Source organism: Megalops cyprinoides, chromosome 4 (genome assembly GCF_013368585.1).
Source record: "Megalops cyprinoides isolate fMegCyp1 chromosome 4, fMegCyp1.pri, whole genome shotgun sequence".
Taxonomy (NCBI): Eukaryota; Metazoa; Chordata; class Actinopteri; order Elopiformes; family Megalopidae; genus Megalops; species Megalops cyprinoides.
The window spans coordinates 40,208,355-40,229,782 of NC_050586.1; the positions used below are offsets into that span (position 1 = coordinate 40,208,355).

At 44.6% G+C, this 21,428-nt stretch overlaps 2 protein-coding genes across 2 annotated transcripts in view; one reads left to right on the forward strand and one right to left on the reverse strand.

Moving 5' to 3' along the window:
* The window catches only part of smarcad1a (SWI/SNF-related, matrix-associated actin-dependent regulator of chromatin, subfamily a, containing DEAD/H box 1 a), a 36,760-nt gene extending 21,056 nt beyond the window's left edge, over nt 1-15,704 (forward strand). The window contains exons 9-23 of the mRNA XM_036526758.1: nt 4,630-4,826; nt 5,084-5,174; nt 6,949-7,048; nt 7,189-7,248; nt 7,466-7,541; nt 8,578-8,713; nt 8,814-8,945; nt 9,793-9,888; nt 10,322-10,436; nt 10,651-10,766; nt 13,314-13,502; nt 14,256-14,374; nt 14,511-14,693; nt 15,229-15,338; nt 15,643-15,704. Coding sequence (XP_036382651.1) covers nt 4,630-4,826; nt 5,084-5,174; nt 6,949-7,048; nt 7,189-7,248; nt 7,466-7,541; nt 8,578-8,713; nt 8,814-8,945; nt 9,793-9,888; nt 10,322-10,436; nt 10,651-10,766; nt 13,314-13,502; nt 14,256-14,374; nt 14,511-14,693; nt 15,229-15,338; nt 15,643-15,704 — 1,782 coding nt within the window. The remainder of the gene's footprint in view (nt 1-4,629; nt 4,827-5,083; nt 5,175-6,948; nt 7,049-7,188; nt 7,249-7,465; nt 7,542-8,577; nt 8,714-8,813; nt 8,946-9,792; nt 9,889-10,321; nt 10,437-10,650; nt 10,767-13,313; nt 13,503-14,255; nt 14,375-14,510; nt 14,694-15,228; nt 15,339-15,642) is intronic.
* An 889-nt stretch (nt 15,705-16,593) lies between these two features.
* On the reverse strand, nt 16,594-21,226 carry LOC118775931 (hematopoietic prostaglandin D synthase-like). Its single transcript, XM_036525897.1, has 7 exons — nt 21,198-21,226; nt 20,623-20,694; nt 19,314-19,459; nt 18,838-18,930; nt 17,745-17,854; nt 17,549-17,647; nt 16,594-17,021 (listed from the first exon to the last, which is right to left on the reverse strand). The coding sequence occupies exons 3-7, from the start codon at nt 19,444-19,446 to the stop codon at nt 16,857-16,859; spliced, it is 600 nt and encodes a 199-aa protein (XP_036381790.1). The 5' UTR covers nt 19,447-19,459; nt 20,623-20,694; nt 21,198-21,226; the 3' UTR covers nt 16,594-16,856.
* Nucleotides 21,227-21,428: the final 202 nt, after the last annotated feature.

The following is a 21,428-nucleotide window of genomic DNA, read 5'->3' on the forward strand; positions in this document are numbered from 1 at the left end:
TGGTGAACTTAAAAGAGTTCAAGGCAGGTGCTCTTTGTCGTTCCTCCCAAGAAGCCTATGATTTCATTCACCAAATTGAGGAGCTATTTAGGACCAAGACTGGTTCCTCCCTCATGGAGCTCCCCAATGCAGTGAGTGTCTTGGAGAAAGAAGCTCAGGCACTCTCCAGCAGGCTTCCGTCATGCTGTGGAGTACAAGAAAAAAATCATTAAAAGATTCATACGGCTGAGGTTGAGAATTGAGGCAACAAAAATGCGAAATGACAGAAAAAAACAACACTTAAAAGACGGCCATCTTGGAAGCAAGAGCCAATCCAAAAAGGTGAAAAGGAACAACAGTAGCTTCAACATCCGACAACCCCCAAACAGCTCCAAAGGTGCTATCGAACCCATTAGTCGTTTGCAATGGAAACATTTGGAGTAACCATTGCTCCTACAAGTGCTCCAACACCCATCACTGCTCCTCCTCCTGCCAGCGAACAGAGTTGACGCGACTCTCTCTCTACATGGCTCTGGTACAGTACAAGTAATGTTACTTTAAGAGCATCTGTGTAGTAAATGTAAGTTGTTTGATACAGAGCCATGTGGAGAGAGAGTCGTGTCAACTCCATTCACTCCAATGGACCATTTTTTTTTTTTTTACAGCAATGGCGGATTGTGGAGCCTCTCAGTAGTTCCCGGAGGTTACCAGCAAATATTAGCAGCGCAGTAGAGTTGCAGCAGAATAAATCGTTTGTGATGCACTTTTAAAGGGTAAGACGTTTAAAGAAACAGATTGTGTATTGTCAGCACATCTGAATCAAATTAACATGTGCATTAAAGCATGTTAACGGATTATTTATCCCCCACTAAATTAGTAGGGAACTATTTTAGTAGTATAAATTAGTAGGGAATTATTTAGGGAACATTAGATAACAGATTAGGCTAGGATACTGGATAAGGTTAGCAACACATAACATTAACCATGAATAGCCTATTAATATGATTACCTCACATATTTTTTTGTTGTTGTAATGTTTACTGATGGTAAGATTGCTCCTGCTGACTTGAGTCAGCCATTTTTTCTCCTCTCCGTGTCAGTGGGGAAACTGTACATTCGTGCTCCTTTCTCCGAGCAATTGGAGCATCCCCATGCAGCACAGCAAACCATGGCGGAGACTATATGCAAGGACAACACGGAGGAAAGGGCACAGACAAACTGCTTGACATGCTGTTCATGTTTCTGAGTTTATTAGAGATTTATTTAATGAATTCATGACAATCATCGATAGTCACCTGTCAGTCTCCTTCTGTCCTATCTCGAAGTCATAAAGATTACATTAGTCATTAAGATTACTTAGGCCCTCAGTTACTATGGGATTACTGAAACCACCATGAATTAAAGAAGTGTTAGAAAATTAATCTGAATTTTGAAACATCCCTTCCCCTCCCTCTAAATATATCATATTAGAATATGATTGCTCTTGACTTCCATACAAGTTTAAGAACATATTAATAATAAAAAGAATTCAAAGCAATAAACAGCAACATGCTCTTTAACCGAGGTAACGATAGCCTAAAATATGTCAACAAGGCAGGTAACGTTAGCTGTTCACACTAATCCTCAAATAGTACCGAATTTTACTTTTTTTAAAAAAACATTGATGTAACTACATACGCATGTCGGTGTGCTATATAAATATAGTAAATCAATGCATTTATTGACTACTAATTACCAAAAATCGCAGTTCTGTCCCTCTGTATTTACGCATTCAAATTGCCCGCCAAGAACTTCCTGGAATTATCTGAAGTCTACGCGAATCACGTGACGATCAAGCATTTTGAACTTCCGTTGACGTGACTCTCTCTCTACATGGCTCTGGTTTGATAGTAAGTGAGAAGGTCAAGAACAGTTACATTTTATGTGATCATTTAAAGTACAGTTGGGTTCTGTAAGCCAAAATCAAGTAAAAAAAGTCAGGTGGAATTATATTTCCACGGCTCAAGATTTAGAAAATTTAAATCTGGTACCCAAATTTTAGAGCTCTAGTTATTGTCAACAAATTCACCTGGACCAGTTTTCATGTTTTATTTAATTTGTTACATTCTGGCCGTTCGAGTAAGAGTGTGTATTCCGTGTAGAACTGCTTCTACTTGGTCAGCGAGAATAGTTCAGACATGGATGTAAAATGAGAATGAGAAATGTAAAAATTTCAAACACTGTACACTGTGATCATAATGCAGTTACATATTTGAGCAAGTATCAGAGTAGTGCAATTTTTTTTATTTACTTATTTTTTTACATACTTAATGGCTGAACTGCTGTTTGCACAGGTCCTAAACAGGGATGTTAACTGCTTTTTAATGAGGAACATGGTAACCAACCTGTAAACACTTTACTTTAAAAGGTTTCAATTCATATTTGCCCCAAGTTCATTTCATACCATTTTGCTTTATTTAAGGCATTTAAAGCAAAGATTTTGTAACACTTGTAAACATTTGTCCATTCTGCTTTCTTTAATCTGACCTGTTTAGTCATTGTTAAATAAGTATGCAGCCAGAGAGTCTATAGTATTTGAACTCCCATTAGTTGTGACATCAGTTTCACCAAGTCGGTATTGCTTAATAGATTAGCTGCACTGTTTTGGTTTTGGCCAAACAAAATTCTCTGCTCAGCGACGCTGTACCAGTAAGCAGCATTTCTCAGATGAGCTCTTTTTTTAATTAAACTACGTTGCTGAAACCTCATTTGACTGGCACATACCCAAACATAACACTCACAGAAGGCAGCAAATTAACTCTGTGTGTTAGTCAATGCAAACGCGGTCCTAGCCTACAGGAGCTTTGGTTGCTGCAGTTTTTGGGGGGAGAATTGAATTGTGAAGTGTTCGATGTTTACTTCCTCAACATGAAAGTAGTAAGATCGCAGATTAGATGAAGTGTTTTGCTGTATTTAGTATGTGGCTTCATGTAGGTTTCCCATAGTTATGACATAAGTACCCCCCATGCTTGTCAACTTTATTCTGAATGTTATTCAAATTGTCTGTTCTTCTTTCTTTTGTTCTATGTTCTTCTGTATGCAAAGTGTTTCAATCCCAGAAAAAAAATGCAATTGACAGATTCTCAGTGTTTTGCCAAAATTCTCTCCTTTTAACGTGTTGGAGGAACTGGGTCCTTTTTCACACCTGAGAACACAGCCAGATTTCACCAAACGTGTGTTTGCTTTGTTGGAGACCTGTCCGGGAAATTAAAAAAAGTTACTGGCTTCTGTAGAACCTTCCAAATTTTGTTTGTCTTAAAAAGAAAAAAACTTTCCTGAATTCTCAAACTTTTGTTTACTTTTTCCATCGATGTGTTTCTCAGACTTTCTGTCGTTTCCTCCTTTTTCAACAGTCTCAAAGAACACCTTCCCCTCTCGGGCATGAGGGTGTAAGCCTGGGGGGGGGTCGTGGTTTTCCCCATTTAAACAAATTTCGGTTTCTCTGGAAAAGCAGCAAATCTTATCAGTACACTTGTATTTAAATACATAACTGTGCAACGTAAAACCTCAGACAAAACAACAGCAATGAGGAAAATTTGCGCTCATTGTTGTCCCTTTTGTAACTGAGAGGTGTAGTACTTAAGTCTTTGAAGTGAAGCTAGTTACTACTCAGTGAGGAGAGTACCGGTTTTTTATTTAGATGTAAAACCAGTGAAGTGTGAAGGCAGAATTTGTAATTGGTTTTGTTTTCTCTCGTGTGGTCAGCAATGCAGCCGCGTCATTTAAAAATCAAGGCCGGTTTGAAGATGCTTTGCACATTGTCTTTTTACAGTGCAAATGTCACTTACACACAGTTAATATAGGTCAGTAAACTATAAGACTCTTTCAGATACAGTAATTAGTAGAGGGAGTAACAGGAGAAGAAAATGTGGTATTGCTGTTATTACTTAATATTAATTCAGAGTGATGCAAATTAAAATTTTTGTTATTATTATTATTATTATTATTATTTATTAAATTATTATTAGTATTAATTAAATTATTACTATTATTAAAAGTGTAAAAGGTGACCAGGTAACCAGAATGTAACCTGTTGAATATACTGGGATAGAGGGGATAGAATTAGTGCAACTATGACAGGTAGGCGCTGTAACAGTTGATTACAACTTTTAATCCACCTCTGTTGAATACACACGTGTGGGGAAAGTCACTAGCAGACACCCGTATACTTCCATAGAGGCAGAGTATTTCTTGCAAGCACAAGATGACAGCCTGATGTTGAAAATGTTCAGGGAACTGTACAAGAGCAACGGAAAATTCCTGCACCCCCCCAACACACACACACCCACACACACACGGTTGTGAGCCCAATCTATGTACTGTACCACCCCACGGCACTGTAATAATCAGCAGGGACAGAGGCTGCTGTGGTTTCTGCAGGTGCCTTTCCTGGGGCAGTGAGTCTGAATCAAATCGGTGAGGGTTAATCAAAGGTGACACGAGGAGAGAACCACAAAACCCCCTGGAGGCCTCGACGGTCCCCACGCAGTCAGACTTCACGTAGCCGCACAGGGGGGGACGCGCAATGCGCTGAATCCCTGCCAGCGCGTCAGCCAGGGGAGCGTTAGCCACCTGGGACTGAAGCTATGCGCGTGTGCCCTCTCCCCCCAGAAGGAGACGTTCCACAAGGGGAACGGCCTGTCCATGGAGCTGGTGTGGGGCTGCCGCGTGGTGCTGAAGGAGCGCGAGGTGGTGCTGGGCCTGATGGGAAAGTGCGAGACCATCTCGCGCAAGATGACCAAGGACGTGACGCGGGTGGTGGAGAGGGGCGTGGGCTCCATGAAGCCGCCCGCTGTGCTGAACAGCAGGTGTGTTACAGGCAAATCCTCCCCCTCCCCACACATACACACATACACACATATACACACACACTCACACACATACACACACACACACTCACACACATACACACACTCATACATGTACACACACACACACACATACATACACACACACAGGTACCTGTTGCCCTCCCCTGCCATCCCCCCCTTTTTGTGATGTACCACTACTGTTAGATTTAAGACACATTGTTCACTCCTTGCTTATTTCATGTGGCCGTTGCTAGACTGCAGCTGAAGCCGTACCAGCTGATCGGCCTGAACTGGCTGGTCCTTCTGCATCAGAACAAGCTGAGTGGGATCCTGGCTGACGAGATGGTGAGACACACACCTCCCCTCTGTGTGTGTGTGTGTGTGTGTGTGTGTGTGTGTGTGTGTGTGTGTGTGTGTGTGTGTGTGTGTGTGTGTGTGTGTGTGTGTGTGTGTGTGTGCGGTTGTGCCTGTGTGTCTGTACTTGTATGTGTGATCGTGCACGTGTGTCTGCATGAGGATGACTCACCCCAGATCCCAAGAAAAGGCATTTAAAGCACTTGGTCGTTGAATCTCTCGAATTAATGACCGTTTACCCCAATCCTTTAGAGCGTTCAAAACGCCCACGGTGTTCTCAGGCATTGGTCCTTAAAATGATCGGCAGTTGATGGGTACGTGGGGATGTTTTCACTGTTTTTATATGTGCTGTGGCTTTGAAATAGCAAACTGCCATAAAAGCTCCTTGTGCCAGGAGGTCAGAGTGTTTGTATTCAGAGCAAGACGGCAGGACACAGCTCAGCTTGCCAAAAAATACACGGGAAAGAGATATCACCAGTCAGTCACACTGGGCGTGGTGGGTGCAGGTGTGGCCGCAGGTGGCAGTGCCTCTTCAGACGAAACATAAAGGTGTTTTACTTTACCAACAGTATATTTTGCTGCTATGTTTGCTTTCCTCTTCAAATACAGTCCCATTTTGAACAAGTCAGAACCATAAACGTGTCGGTGTAATTCCAGGAAACATTGTTTTGAAAACAGCTTTCTCAGACTGCACTCCATTACTTGGCTACTTGGCTGGCCGTGGTTTTCGACTGTGAAGTGACTGCTTTAATTGAACTCAAGGGGCTTGTAACTGTTCCTTTAGATAGGTCTGTATATCATCGGTCACTTATATGTGGGAACTGTTTAGATCTCGTTATAGAAGATTTGCTGTCTGACTCCTCAACATAAAGACGGTTTTCATGTAGCCTTCTTTTCATTTTTGCTGCGCATTTTTTGACGCTGGGGTTTTGGACTACAACCTTTTTGCAGATGTGGTTCATTGAAGCCTGGCTCAGGGCAGAGAAACATGCCCTAGTTCAAAGAGCTGTTCTGTCAGTGTTAATATGCCATGCCTTAAAACCATGAAAGCAGCTCACTGTGATTGAATATAAAATATTCATAGACAATATGTTGTGTTTTCATGATTTCCCAACACTACAGTAGTAAGATGATTTTATTATTAGAATAATTACAGCAAGAATGCTGTGAGACCTCCCTCACCTTTTAAACTATTACTCTGCGACTGGTTCGTGGTAAAGAGGTTTTGGATATTGACTTGTTCCTGACATAAAAACACAGGATCCTGTTGTGGAGTAAAGTTTCCTTCGGCAGTGTTGAGGGGTGGCTAACTTTGGGGTCTCTTATTAGCAAATGCCACCCGTTTTATTGAAGATGTCTGATCCAGTTTTTAAAACGAGTGAAAATGGTGACGCGGGGAGAGTGAGTACCTCCAAGAGCGTCGCGAACCACCAGTTTAATGTTCACACCCCTTCCTTAAAATGACAGTTTTTTGACAGAAATGACAGAAAATTCAGAATTTTGTCTGGGTAGATAACGGTTTGGATTTCAGGCTGTAAGCTATGGCACAGATTAATAAGTATTTCCAATGCTGTATAGTTGTAATACAACACTTGGGGTAACAAAGGTATTCTGAATAATGGGGATCCAAATAACTGTCATACCGCACAACCACCACAGCAGTGAACATCTTGGTCCAGCATGAATTACGGATTTCCAGCTGCAGCTTGTGGGTGCACACACGCCACTCTCTCTCTAACCCCAGGCTTCTTTGTGTGACCCACAGGGTTTGGGAAAGACCATCCAGGCCATCTCCTTTCTCGCCAAGCTGTTCGAGGAGGGCGACAACGGCCCCCACCTCATTATCGTACCCTCCTCCACTCTGGGTAAGGGACCCCACAGACAGGAGGTTGATGGGGTGACTCCTCTAACAGGAGGAATTAACTGTAGGAAATACAAAATTAGTATCACAGTTTTTTTTTCCTAATATTATTGATAGAACAGGATATTCCCCCCATTTTTGCAGATAACTGGGTCAGAGAGCTGAAGCTGTGGTGTCCCAGTCTGGAGGTGCTTGTCTACTACGGTGAGTCAATTTCCTGTTCCGCTGCCCGTCACTTCCCGTGGGCTGGTCTAATCTCACCACCATAAGAATTTTGGAAACAATTGCCGCTCCCCACAACTCAGCATTGATAGTTTGCTTTGCTTTACCAGCAGTTCAGATGGTACAAGGGCGCAGTAATTGCAGCTTGTGCCTCCTGTTTTCACTGAACGGCTAACGTGCCCCCCCTGCGTATGTTTAGGGTCTGCAGAGGATCGCAAATACCTGCGGCACGACATTCTCAACAAGCAGGTGGAATTCAACATTATCGTGTCCACGTGAGTACTCGTAACTGTCGCCCATTCATCACTTGTAGTACCGGGGGCTTCATCCAGGACTCGCTGCCATCTAGTGGTCAGTTAATAGAGCACACATTGCACCTGTTTACTACCACTGGCTGCACGGGTTGTCTTGTTGGCTCTGGGGCTGATAATGAAGCTGGGAATCTCTGCGTGTGATGCATTAATTATTGATATTAATTGAGCATCACACAGTGCAAAACAGCCATATGGGAAATGGAGGCACGGCTGAGTCTTACAAATTACATCTGAAATCCTGTTTGATGGCATTAATCCTTGAACTGGATGAGTCAATTAGGCAGCAGCACATTCTTTGGGTGCATACTGGTGGGAAAAAAAACACAAGGAGATACTGTGTGGAAGTTGCTTCCCCAGTCGCCATGAACACAGTGTTTTGTTTTGTAATGTGTTTTATATTAGACAAAAGAATGTTCTACCCAATTATTGTGTGTGTTGGGTTTTAAAATGCACCTTGTGTTCTGTGTGGATGAATATACTGGTGTGGAGATGCATACAGTAAGTGTGTGTGTGTGTGTGTGTGTGTGTGCGCGCATGCGCGTGTGCGTGTGTATAATATCCATAAAATATGTGTGTGTGGTTAATGCCTCTAATACTCTTGTAGGTACTAGCAGTGTTAGATTTATCTTCTAACAACAAATCTGTTCGCTCTTCAATATAGAAAAGGTCTTGGTGTCCCAGATGTAGTGTTTATTTAGAGGAGATATCGATTAGCCAGCTCTGCCAAAATGTTCACCAAATGTACATTTTTCTTTCATTTTTGCGACCCGTTGTTTGAATTTAAGGCTCATTTCATAGTGTTTGATGTTTTACAAAAGTACACTACCTGATCATTAGAGTGTTGTTACCTGGTGTGCTCTTAAGCTGTGTAGGTAGATATACTTTTATGAAAATTCATAAATGTGTGTGAGTGTAGTAAGCATATACGTATATGTGTGTGTGTTTGTGTGTATGTATATCGAATGTGTGGGTGCTTAATGCCTTCGATGCCTTGCAGCTACAACATGGCGATCGGAAACGAGAGTGACCGCAGTCTGTTCCGCAAGCTCAAGATGCAGTGCGCCGTCTTCGACGAGGGCCACATGCTGAAGAACATGAACTCGCTGCGCTACCGCCACCTCATGGCCATCAACGTCAGTGCACCCTCAGATACTGAAAACGAGCACGAGAAGGACCGCGATGCGTCAACCGCACACTCACCCTGCCCTGCCTCTCCTCCTGCCTCCCCTCCAGGCCCAGTACCGCTTGCTCCTCACCGGCACCCCGCTGCAGAACAACCTGCTGGAGCTCATGTCCCTGCTGAACTTCATCATGCCCACCATGTTCTCCAGCAGCACCTCGCAGATCGCCAAGATGTTCTCCATGGTAGGGACACCAGGCCGCTCGCCCAGAATGTGTGTTGCGTGATGTACAATCTAGGACATCCCCCCCCCCAATAAGGTCTGAGTCTTGGGCCTCAGAGATGAAGGGGACTGGTCAGATCGCTCTTTGTGGGGGGTCAGTTGTTCTGAGGTTGAATGGTTGTAAGCTTGATTAAAACCCAGCCGGCCAAATCCAGCTTGCTGCATCCCCTCCGGTGTCTGGTAAATACAGTTCAAATTGCAGCTTGAAGCTTCCAGTGTTGGGCGTTCGCTGTATTCACGAGTAGGCTCAAGTGTATTTTCAGATGTAACTGATTGGCTGTGTGCACCCATAATGATTAGAATCACAGCCTCATAATCTCATGATCAATATGCAAAAGTGTTTATCTTCATTAGAACTCTGTACATTCGCAAATGTGGGGTCAGAGCTTTCAATTTTAAGTACAGATAACAGCCAGCTTTGATGAAATAGCTAGTCCAGGTCTTGGCCCAGAGCTGCTGAGAAGATACTTTGCTTGCTGATCTATTTGAAGTGATAACCTCTTATAACCTCTTAACTGGCAAAAATAGACTCATACTAACAGTGGGTGTCTGTAGGAGCTCAGTGCTGGTACTTTTGTGGCCTGTTTTACAGTTGGAGAGATTTCATTTTAACAAGAAATCAGTGGGGACCGCTTCAGGCAAGAGCACACTGTGTTTATAGAGTAGTCTATACTGTGCTATAGTTCTGAATTAACCAGTCAGCGTGGGATTTACCGAACAGACCTTTAGCGATAACTCAGAGCTGTCGTATCGCCTCTCACCCTGCTGATTTGCAGCCGGCGCACATAGTGTTTTCTCCTGTTTGTCAGAAATCCTCAGAGGAGCAGAGCAGCTTCGAGAAGGACCGGATCGCCCACGCCAAGCGAATCATGAAGCCTTTCATCCTGAGACGGGTCAAGAGCGAGGTGCGGCACGCCGAATCCACAACGCCACAGACACGCTTAATCGCACAGCTAATCGCACAGGTGTCACTCAGACAGAGCTGCTTGAGCACGGCGTCGCCAGCGCTGCCTCCCCCATGCACGAGGTCCCATGGTTGCTTATAGGAGGGCCGCTGTGTTGTAGCATGACAGCGGGGGCTTAAGGGGGTTTGAAGGTGTATCGTATTAGTTGCCCTATGCGCTGTAGTTGTACAAATCTGAGAGTACTGTGTCCTCAAACAGACCTTGCTCTCAGCTGAGAACTGTCTCATTGTGGAACTGTACACATCCTGTCCCCGTGGTGTCCCTATACTTACTGTATGCGCTTTTGCAAGTCGCTTTGGATAAAAGCGTCTGCTAAATAAATAAATGTAAATGGGTTTTGCATGAGGACCCGTGCATCTGTGTTCAACCTCAGGTGCTGAAGCAGCTGCCTGCCAAAGAGGAGAGGGTGGAGTTCTGCGCCATGAGCCAGAGGCAGCAGGAGCTGTACTATGCCCTGTTCGACAAGCTCAAGCGCTCCAGCGGGGAGAGTAAGTCTGTCCAGCGCGTCCCAAAATCCAACAGCCAATACCCGCCACCGGGCGCTGCTAGCCCCGCTGTTAGAGCCGCGCGCAGGTTTCATTCCCGCTGTGCTTTCCTCTCAGTTCACCATGCCTCTCTTCCTCTAATCCGTTTCTCTCCGTTTCATCCTTTCATTTCTGACCCTGACCCTAAGCCTAACCCCATCTCTGCCTCCCTCCTCAGAGCGGGACCTCAGTAACGTGATGATGGCTCTGAGGAAGATGGCGAACCACCCGCTGCTGCACAGGCAGTACTACAACACCGAGAGGCTGGCCGCCATGAGCCGCCTCATGCTCAAGGTCAGGGCACCGCCCACTTTCATTCAGAAAAAACACATCCACGTGGAGTGGGTGAACAAGCTCATTAATGTTCATGCCATAGGCTAAACACTTGTAAGGGGTTTCAGGGATAAGGGCAGCAGTCTGATGTAGTGGTAAGGAGCAGAGCTCATAACCTGGGTTGCTGGTTCGATTCCCAGCTGGGGCACTGCTGTTGTACCCTCAGGCAAGGTACCCACACTTGCTTCAGGAAATTCCCAGCTGTATAAATGCAAAAGCTGTTAAATCATGTAAAAACTAATCTATGTGAAATGCTCTGGATAAGAATTTCTGCTAAATGACAGTAATGTAATGTAATGCAAAAGAAAGTAAGGAGCTTTGCACTTTCCTCTCTCAGTTCAGGCAGAGTTGATTTCAATCAACATCATTGTTGAAAGTATGACAGTGTTTCTTCTGCTAAATACTTGAATCAGCCCGTGTGATAGATAGGGCTGAAGTGTGTGTGATTGTAACCGAGTCAGTGTTTTCCGTGGATATTGAGGTAAACTGGACAGTATCCAGGGGAGTTGGTGTGGGGTGGTGTGGGGTGGTGTGGGGTGGTGTGGGGTGGGGTGGGTTGGCGGGGGGGGTGTTGAAGGGAGTTGAATGCATTTTATAACCCAACAGACATGGCAACATGAGGTACTCACACTGCGATTGAAAAATGAAGTGAAAAATGAAGGCTATAAAAAGGAACAAGTTAGATTTCAACAGGATTTTCACCTTGGGAGGTTCAGCGTTCCTTTTTCAAGTCACAGTACAGGCAGTGGATCACCCTTGTTGTTCAGTAGCTCGTGGTTTACATAGAGAAGTCAGATCCTAGTCCAGCACAGGCTCCACCTTAGGGTCCCTCCAATCTACAGAGGGCTCCTTTGGTCAGATGCATGAATAACAGTAAAATAAATCCTGCATGGTAATAATTTATTTATTTGTAATAGTGGAAAAATTATTTCTAAAATTGTTACTTACTAATTTTACGATTAGTTCAGACTATTTGCAAATAAAGTGATAAAAAAACAGCTGTACAGGCCATGTAGCATGTAGATAACCAGGAAGAAAACCCAGTACTAAGATTATTACAAGACTTTTTTTTTTCTGCTCACATTGAAAATGTGTCTTGAGCTGTTTGGATTTGGTGATTTATATTTGACATTTGCATTTAGGCACAAAGGCGTAAATACATTGAACGAGTAATAATGTATCAATACGTCATGAAGTTGTTGCTCACTGTCTTTCTCTTGATACCGCACCTGAGAATTTCACAGCTCTTTCCAACATCTAGAGTGTTTCAGCAGTATTGATAAAAAAAATAATGTAGTAAGCGTGTTAAATAAACATGGTTATGATGGCATTGAAATAACAATTACTTGGGACCAAAGAAACCATGCTGCCACCCAGCTACGTGGCATTTTACCCGATACAGCAAAGCACTGCTGGAGGAAGTTGTGTAACTGCACGGCCAATCTCAGAGGAAACAGACCTCAACAAAAGAGTTTGCTGCAATTTATCGCATTGTGCTGCACAGTTCTGCCTTGCCACTGACTGATGCCATCACCTTTTAGCGTGTGATGGCATCTGACTGCCTGTGACTGTCAGTGGCTGCACTCAAGTGCGCTTGTGGCCTGTTCAGGGCTGTCGGTTGCGATTTTGATGGATTTCCACAGCTGTAGTGTACTCTCATACAGCAGTGAAAGAGGCCAAAGGTGAACTTCTGTTCAGTACGCCCTTGTGCATGATTGTATGTTTGGAATGTCACTTTAAACCTCCCAGAACTTGGAAAATTGTGGAAATGTAATGATTAAGCTTATAACTAGTAAGCAGTGTTCTGGTGTTTTTGCTTGTATTTTTGATTTTTATGTACTTTTTTGTTACTGTATACAAAGCCTAGCTGATTCACCTTTCAAAAACTTATTCTTAGCTGTTGCTATTTGAGTTCATTTTCCTTTAGTTGAGCAACACATCTTTAATATGGGACAGTCTTTATTGGTAGAAAAACATGTTTTGTCCAACAGGGATTGTGAGAGTTGCTGAAGTTAATGGTGTGCTGCAGATTTTGTTTGAGCTGTGGCAGTAGCACCAGAATTGTTCAGATCTTTGCTTAAATGAAGCTAGTTCTCAGTGGATAAGGGCTCTGCTTAGATATGAGTTGCTCAGTTCAGTAATATCTCAGATGAACTGCACTTATTTTATGCTTATCTTAGGCTGGTTTCATTTATAAACCATGACTTTCTCTAACGCAATAAAATAGAGTACACTTTTTACGCACTGTTTGTTTGAGCAAGATGTGTGCAAATGCCCAGATTCCTCATTTCACAAAAGAGAATGCGCTTTTTGTAAAGTAAAGAATTTCCGCTGGGTCAGAATGGGAGCCTGTAGAAACCAGTCCCAGCACAGGCTGGAGTGTGAATGGGTGAAAAACCACAGTTATGTGAATGAGCAGCTGGTAAGGTAAACATGCTATTAAAGAGCAGGAGGCACGAGGTTGCGAGGTGTTTTTACGGAGCCTGTGCTCCCCCGTGTCTCCCCCAGGAGCCGACGCACCGCGACGCCGACCCAGCGCTCATCCAGGAGGACATGGAGGTGATGTCGGACTTCGAGCTGCACCGCCTCTGCCTGCAGTACCCGGCCCTGCAGCGCTACCAGCTGCAGAGCGAGCAGCTGCTGGACTCGGGCAAGTTCAGCCTGCTCACCCAGCTGCTGGCCTCCCTCAAGGAGAAGGTAGGGGGGAGGGAGAGGACACATCGCCCAGCTCCACTGCGTCTCCTATGCTTAGAGGCTTCAGTGGATGGAAAACTATTGTGTGGTCTCTCCTCGGTATTCTGTCTGGCCTGCAGTGTAACATTAGTGTGGTCTCTCCTCAGTATTCTCTCTGGCCTGCAGTGTAACATTAGTGTGGTCTCTCCTCGGTATTCTGTCTGGCCTGCAGTGTAACATTAGTGTGGTCTCTCCTCGGTATTCTGTCTGGCCTGCAGTGTAAGATTAGTGTGGTCTCTCCTCGGTATTCTGTCTGGCCTGCAGTGTAACATTAGTGTGGTCTCTCCTCAGTATTCTCTCTGGCCTGCAGTGTAACATTAGTGTGGTCTCTCCTCGGTATTCTCTCTGGCCTGCAGTGTAACATTAGTGTGGTCTCTCCTCATTATTCTGTATGGCCTGCAGTGTAACATTAGTGTGGTCTCTCCTCATTATTCTGTATGGCCTGCAGTGTAACATTAGTGTGGTCTCTCCTCGGTATTCTCTCTGGCCTGCAGTGTAACATTAGTGTGGTCTCTCCTCATTATTCTGTATGGCTTGTAGTGTAACATTAGTGTGGTCTCTCCTTGGTATTCTGTCTGGCCTGCAGTGTAACATTAGTGTGGTCTGTCCTCGGTATTCTCTCTGGCCTGCAGTGTACTGTTAGTGTGGTCTCTCCTCAGCATTGTCTCTGACCTGCAGTGTAACCCGAGGTGTGACATCAGCGTTGTCTCTCCGCAGGGCGACCGGGTCGTCCTTTTTAGCCAGTTCACCATGATGCTGGACATCGTGGAGGTCCTGCTGAAGCACCTGAGCCACCGCTACGTGCGACTGGACGGCTCCACGCCCATGGCGGACAGGTGGGCGCAAACTGAGCGCCATCTGAATGTACCATTACCCGAGCCATCCCCACCTCTGTCTTTCAGACAGTGACGGAGTCATTAAGCACATGGGTTCATCCCTTTTCCTCCATCTCATTTCCCTGCCTGGCTCCAGGATCGTCCTGATCGACGAGTTCAACACGGACCCCGACATCTTCGTGTTCCTCCTCTCGACGCGGGCAGGGGGCCTGGGCATCAACCTCACCTCAGCCAACGTGGTCATCCTGCACGACATCGACTGCAACCCCTACAACGACAAGCAGGCTGAGGACCGGTGCCACCGCGTTGGCCAGACCAGGTGCGGAGCGGCGTGGGCCACTCCCATCTCCCCACATTACATTACCTTTGCACACAGTCTTATCCGAGGAGACTTGCATAGATTTCACTTTTTACAGGTTTTCCACTTATACAGCTAGATATTTACTGAGGCTCTTCATTACATGACATGACATTGCATTACATTACTTTGCATTCATTTAGCAGATGTTCTTATCCGGAGTGACTTCTAGCACAAAAGAACAGAAGTTGAATGAGCATCAGTGTCATATCAGGCTAACCCTCCCAGACCAGTGAGTGAGCATAACATTATTCAGGCCCTACCACAAGTTAACTTGTGCAACCTAACTAGAGAACCTAGAAGCTAGGGGAAGACAAGTACACTTACCACCATACGAGGATCACAGTCACCAGATCACAGAATCTAAAACACAAACTTAAGATCAAGGACCTTGCCTAAAGGTACAATAGCAGTGGCCCTCCAGGCAATCAAACCAGCAGCCTGAGTGGGAAGTTTCTGTTCCTTACCACTGTACTGCACTTTTCTCCTATCACAGGACAGTACAGGTGATAAAGCTGATCAGCAAGGACTCGATAGAGGACTGCATGCTGCGTGTTGGCCAGAAGAAGCTCAAGCTGGAGCAGGACATGACCGCAGCTGAGGAAGGTGAGCACACACCCACAGTAACAGAGCCTATCATCCAGAGGGTCCTGCTGTTATCCAGCTACTCATGTCGTATGGCCTCTTTGAAAGCAGTGTTAGCCACTGCTCAAGCCAGGCCCGCCATCTTGTCAGTAGCGTTTTGTAGTGCTAGTGACCGAGCAGTGCTAGCTTCAGATTCCCGGGTTCTGAGGAGCCCAGGATTGTTCTGCCTGAGGGATTAGTTCAGATGTGTTGGTAACCTTGATGAGATGCGACCTTGAGGTTGTGTTGGAGATTCTAACCAGGGCGGCTCATCTCTCTCTCCCAGGCGACGAGGGCTCCATGCCAGAGGACGTGGCCTCCCTGCTGAAGGCATCTCTGGGACTGTAAGCACTCCACCCTGCCTCCAACCTCACCCAAACTTGGGCCAGTACTGTGTCAGCCCCTGTCCCAGGACGGAGCTCACATCCGGATGCCCCGTGTCACCGCCGCGGGGCCAGCTTGCACCCCGGTGTGGCACCCTGTGAACTTAGTGTGAGGACAAGCTGCGTGTGCCTGTCCAAACAGCGTCACAGCTGGAGCCACTGCGGTTTCCCCCGACTTCCCACACTACAGGGAGCACGAGGCAAGGGGGACGGACTCCATTGTGGTTTTTTTTTGTTTCTGTGATGTGACTTGATGTTAAAACACTGTGCTCAGAATCTCGTCTGTGAAAGTATTTTGTATTTTTTGGTGTTACTGTGTTGCTGCAGCATTTGCAAAAGTGTCAAAAACTGAAATAAAGAATTCACATTAATTGAATTTTAATTGATTGAATTGATTTTTGTTTTACTTAAAATCTGTTAAATATCGCTAGTATGTTTAGCTAACAGATAGCACCTCACATACTTGATCATCACAGTTACACACACAGAACATACATGTCACAGCTTATAGTTAAGTATTGCGAAGATAATAATGGATATTTTCAGCATTCTGATCTCGTTAAACTGTTGGTATTGTTTCTCGCATTAATGCAGAGCATTGGTTGAATTGTTTTCCATTAAATCAGTTAGACATAGCTAGTATGTTTAGCTAACGGATACAACATCACATACTTGGTCATCATCACAATTGTACACAAAGAACATACATGTCACAGTTTATACCCAATAACTGCAAAGGTGGTAATGGCTATTTTAAACATTTCAATCTGCTAAACTGGATATTGTTATTTGTATGGAACACATGTATTGCACTAAGTACGCGTGCGATTTTAGACCATGCATAACGCCCAGGTTACATTGTGCGAAAATGTCTGACATGGAGGTTCCTTGATATAATGGGACACACAGCATTTTAGCTGAAAGAGCTTCATGACGTATGCGCATTTTGATAAACACAAACTTGACTTGCACCATTACATTTCAAAATAAGGAGCATGATATATGTGTTTGTTTTTGCATCTCTGAAGCAAAGCTGTTTAACATGATTGTTAACAAAGCAAGCAGTGTGTTGGTTTTTGATTGCCCGGTTTTCCTGAGGACCCGGTCCTGCCCTGGTCTAAAATTCGGTTTTGGGGCGCGTCTGGAGCCAGTGGTCCAGCCCGGGCAGGCCCCCCACGCGTTGGAGCAGAGCGCAGAGCCGCGGGTGGGGGTCAGAGAAGCCCGGCCGCAGCACGCTGAAGGTGGTGGAGCACACGTGCCAGTACAGGTCGGCCCAGGTCACCTGAGGCAGAGGGAGGAAAGGTGGACGGAAGGCAGGGGTGCAGCTCTCCCCCCCCCCCCCCCGGCCCCCTGCCCCAAACCCCCCAGCGTGGCTGTGAACAGCATGTTCGGCGTATGCGCCGCGCCGTGGTCAAACTGTGTGAAGGCAGCTCAGGGGGACTGTGCAAACATCTGAATCTCTCGGCTGTTTCAGTGTGATACTGCCCACTTGCTTCATATTTATTGTAGATGTGTTTATACAACAAAGCAAATGCTACCTACCTGCTGGGCTATATATGTAATAGCTGATTGATGAATACTGTATAGCTACCCGTTAATAATACAAACAACCTAGCTTGCTAGGAAGAATGAGCAAATGCAAGATATCAGGCGTACATTGTTCTGGTTTGCTGCCAGCTTTGTCTGGTTTGTTTTTTTAGGTCATTGAGCTTCTACTCAGACGCTACAAACCCCAGTCAACATGCTTGCTATTTGTCAGCGAAAAAGACCAGCCCTCCCCCCACTCTGTCCCACTCCAGCCATGCTTACCGCATCGCCCACCAGCCACTCCCTGTCGCCCAGCTGTTTCTCCAGGTAGCCAAGCAGCTTGGGGGCGTGGACATCGAAGAGCCCATCGATCTTTTGTTTCTGGGTGATGGACACAACTGTCAGTCAAAAGAAAGGCAAACGCACGTATCGATCGGGTGAAGAGCCCTTCTAGCACAGGGGCTCAATGGTGCCCTGCCTTGAGCTGCTGGTCCTCTTCCCTCCAGGGGATCATGAGGGTGAAGTCGTTGAGGCTGTCCACTATGGCGTCTGCCTGGGCCTCCTGCAGCCGGCCTTGCCCCGCCAGACCTGCGGAGCGGATGTGCAGCACAAACGCAAACAGAGACAGTCACTTCAGCACCCGTGCATATGTGTCCAAATAGGTCACGCTCACAGCCTTCAGCTTTTCCTCTCACACACAAAGCGCTACACCTCCCTACATCTGCCAATGCTGGGGACTGCGGTGTCTTCACGAGGTCACAGGGAAAGCACGTGAGCTGGAACTCACTGTTCGTCTGAATACTGCTGAATAGTCAGATACCAGTAGATCAGATGTGTCAAATGTGAGGCTAATAGAATTCTAGACTGCAAGTAGCAGCAAGTGGACTAAACATAGAACAGTTTCTGAATTAATCCACACAATTTAATTAGGATTACAATAGGCAAATAGGATGAAAATTGGCAAACCTGAAGGAAAACTGTAAAATTAGTGCACCAGGATGCAACTGACTTGTGAAAATGTGTTTATACCATTCTGGACCCCTTCCAGAACCTTCCAAACCAACCTATTTCTCATAACCGAATCGAGTCCAAGACACAGTATCACATGTCTTCATGTACTGCATGAACATGCCTCATGGCTTCCCCTATGCTGACATTACATCAGACACATCTTACATATGTGGTTATTTCCATAGCAACACAAGGTACTCAACTTCACCACATATTCAAAACTGGTTTTGTGGGCTGGACTTATAGCATGATCACAGTGCATGCAGTGTAGCCTGACTTTTGCTGATTCCACTAAGATCAAAATATCATCACAGAATGTGTGTCTACTCTGTACGCTGATTGCAAGATATGTATCCTCTCTGCCCCCTAATTTTGGGTTGCGTGCTCTCTCTAATCCTTGACAGGAAAGAGTGTGTCATATCATCCATAAACTGAATCTCAGTGGAACTGAGAACCATGTGTTTTTGTACAGCATGTATCTGCTCCTGCTGTTCGACATTATCTTGGTGTTAGCTAATATTAGCTTTGTTAGTGAAGGTGAACTCAAAGCCATTGATTACCTGCTTCTTTGGCCAGGAACCTTGCAATGGCCAGGCTCTGGTTCAGAAGTCCCCCCTCCACTTCCAGCACCGGGAGCTGTTCAAGGGGAAAAGCTAGGAAACAGAGGGGACAGAAAACTCAGAAACTGCCAAACCTGCAGCGGGACCGCCGGGAGATGGACCTTGTCACTGGTGTCACTGAGGCCTAAGGAGGATTTCACATCTCAGGCACCCCAATCTATCAGTCTGTTGCTTTTCATACACCCTACATCTCTTTTACAGCACGCAGTCATTTCTCGTTGACTCGCTGCCAGAACCATACTGCAATACACTGAAGAGCTGGAGATACAGAACAGACAAGAATCAATCCTGTAGCAAGTGATGAGTCAAGATATCTAACGACCTTCTGACTCATTTGAAAAAATGCATTTGTGTGAACGGCACCCATGTTGATGTGTGTCTGCTGAGGAAAGCCAAAGGATTGTACAGCTACTCACAGGGCTTGATGGATGGCCAGTCCTTCCACTCCACCCTTTGGTCCTTGAAGGGTATCCCAGCATAGGCCAGGATATAACGGGACAGCTCAGCTCTCCCCCGCATATTGAAGTAGGTGAGCTTGTAGGGCTGCATGTTTCCAACAGATCTGCAATATTGCCAGAACTGTATAACTGCACATTGAATAATGCATACTATTTATCATTTATAGCAGAGTGTACAGCTGGTCCCCTTGTAATCCCACCGACTTCATTTATTCTTGTTACATGCAAAATTTGATGTGGTGTGGTTATGTGTATGTGTAAAATTTTAGCAGTCCTGAGAAAATGCAATTAACAGGTTTTGACTTTTCAGATTCTATCTCCTTTCAAGCACTATAACAATGTAGTGCCAGGTTATCATAATTACCTAGCAACGTGACCCATTTAGCTATGCTTAATGTTGGCACTGATGAAAGAGACTACTTTGACATTTCTCTTTACTGACTTACTCTGTGCATTTGAGCACACTTTTTTTGCACAAAAGTACCTGTTAAATGGACCTTGCGGTACAATGTTACTGTCCTTGTTTTTGAAGATCAAGTGTTAGCTATTTTAACCTGACATAGACTTTGTTGCCTGTACAAATCAAAATAATAAGCATCCGCATCAGATGTCAATCAAGTTTTTCAGAACATATAATAGTTTAAAATATTCAGATGATTTGGGGGCCCAAGTCAGGAAAAAAATCATGTGTATGAATTTGTAGATAAGTATTGCCATCTCTAAACTGACATGGTCATTGAACATCAAAAATAAACAGAACCTTTTAAATGTTCTTTTGCACAAAAACATTTTGTACTTTCTTAGCATGGTTTGCCGAGTTGGCATTTCTCTTATCTGTATATGGTAATTTTCACCCATATGGTCTAATGCAGAAGGTCATGATAGATAGATAGATAGACAGACCTCAAAAATGAAAAAAAAGGACCAATAACATGGGCTGGATTAGCTTTTCACTGACATGAATTATGACTAATTAATAGTTTTTGACAGAAGAGTGAGTCACCCAACACTATTTACAAGTTGGCTTGCAGCTGGAGCACAGTGTTGAACAGTAATGATTTTATTTGGCTGTCCCGGTAAAAACGAAGCGAAACAAGGCAAAATGTCTACGCACAGCCTATGCTCATGATGCTAGCAGTAGCATTGTTACACACCCACAGGAGAAGAAAAAACAAGGTGCAGTAGTCTGCACATTCTGATTGCTTTTTCTTTCTTTTTTTTTTTAAATTTGACTAAGCATCGTAAGGCTTTGGGTTCATGCCCTCACCTGTCTCACAGGTTATTCTTTCCAGAGAGAGCCTTGCTTGAAGATCAAATTGTAATGTATTTCAAGGAATTACTGACAAGAAACATGAAATATGAAAATAAAAAATATGTCATTTTTTTCCACACTTGCACATAGTAGACGTAGTTTACTGATTCTCAGTCCTGCTCCTGGGACCCCCTGCTCCGCACATTTTCCATCTTTCCCTGCTCTACCTACCTGACTGAACTCATCAGCAGCACTTTTCATTATTAATTTTGATTATTAGATTAGATGCACTAATTTCAATCAGGTGTGTTTGAAGCAAGGATAGATAGAAGATATGCAGGAAAGGGGGGCTCCAGGAGTAGGACTGACAAACACTTTAGTCTCACGCAGTTCTCCATCATAATGGTTATATGCCTGTGGTTTTCAAGTAACCACTCTGTTTTCTTCATAAATGCAAATACTATTCTATTAAAGACACAAACAGCTGATGAAAATGAATGTTTTCACTTTTAAAAGTTTAAAACTGCAAACCACAAAATTAACTCACCCTACATCGATTTCATGGCTAGCAATGATAAAAACCAACTTACATGAAGCATAATCTTCTTTGAAGTTTCAGTTGCCTTTGCTGTTAAGCAAAGGAGGATGCCCTTGATATAAGTGCAGTCTTATCTCCTGTGATCTGCTTCCTCTACATGATTGGCATTTATGACATTAGCAGCTAAAAGGGTCATTAAAACATACAGGGAACTGCCAAAATAAAGGAAACCCTTGTGTAAATGAGGGACACAAGATATACTGAAAGCAGACGCTTCCACATA

Bases quoted from the DNA above. Each gene is read 5' to 3' on its own strand.
- LOC118775931 (XM_036525897.1), bottom strand. From the start codon at position 19,446: ATGCAGCCCTACAAGCTCACCTACTTCAATATGCGGGGGAGAGCTGAG. The intron at 17,855-18,837 runs GTAATCAATGGC...TCCGCTCCGCAG, and splicing joins GTTCCTGGCCAAAGAAGCAG to GTCTGGCGGGGCAAGGCCGG. The intron at 17,648-17,744 runs GCAGGGCACCAT...TCCATCACCCAG, and splicing joins AAGAGGACCAGCAGCTCAAG to AAACAAAAGATCGATGGGCT.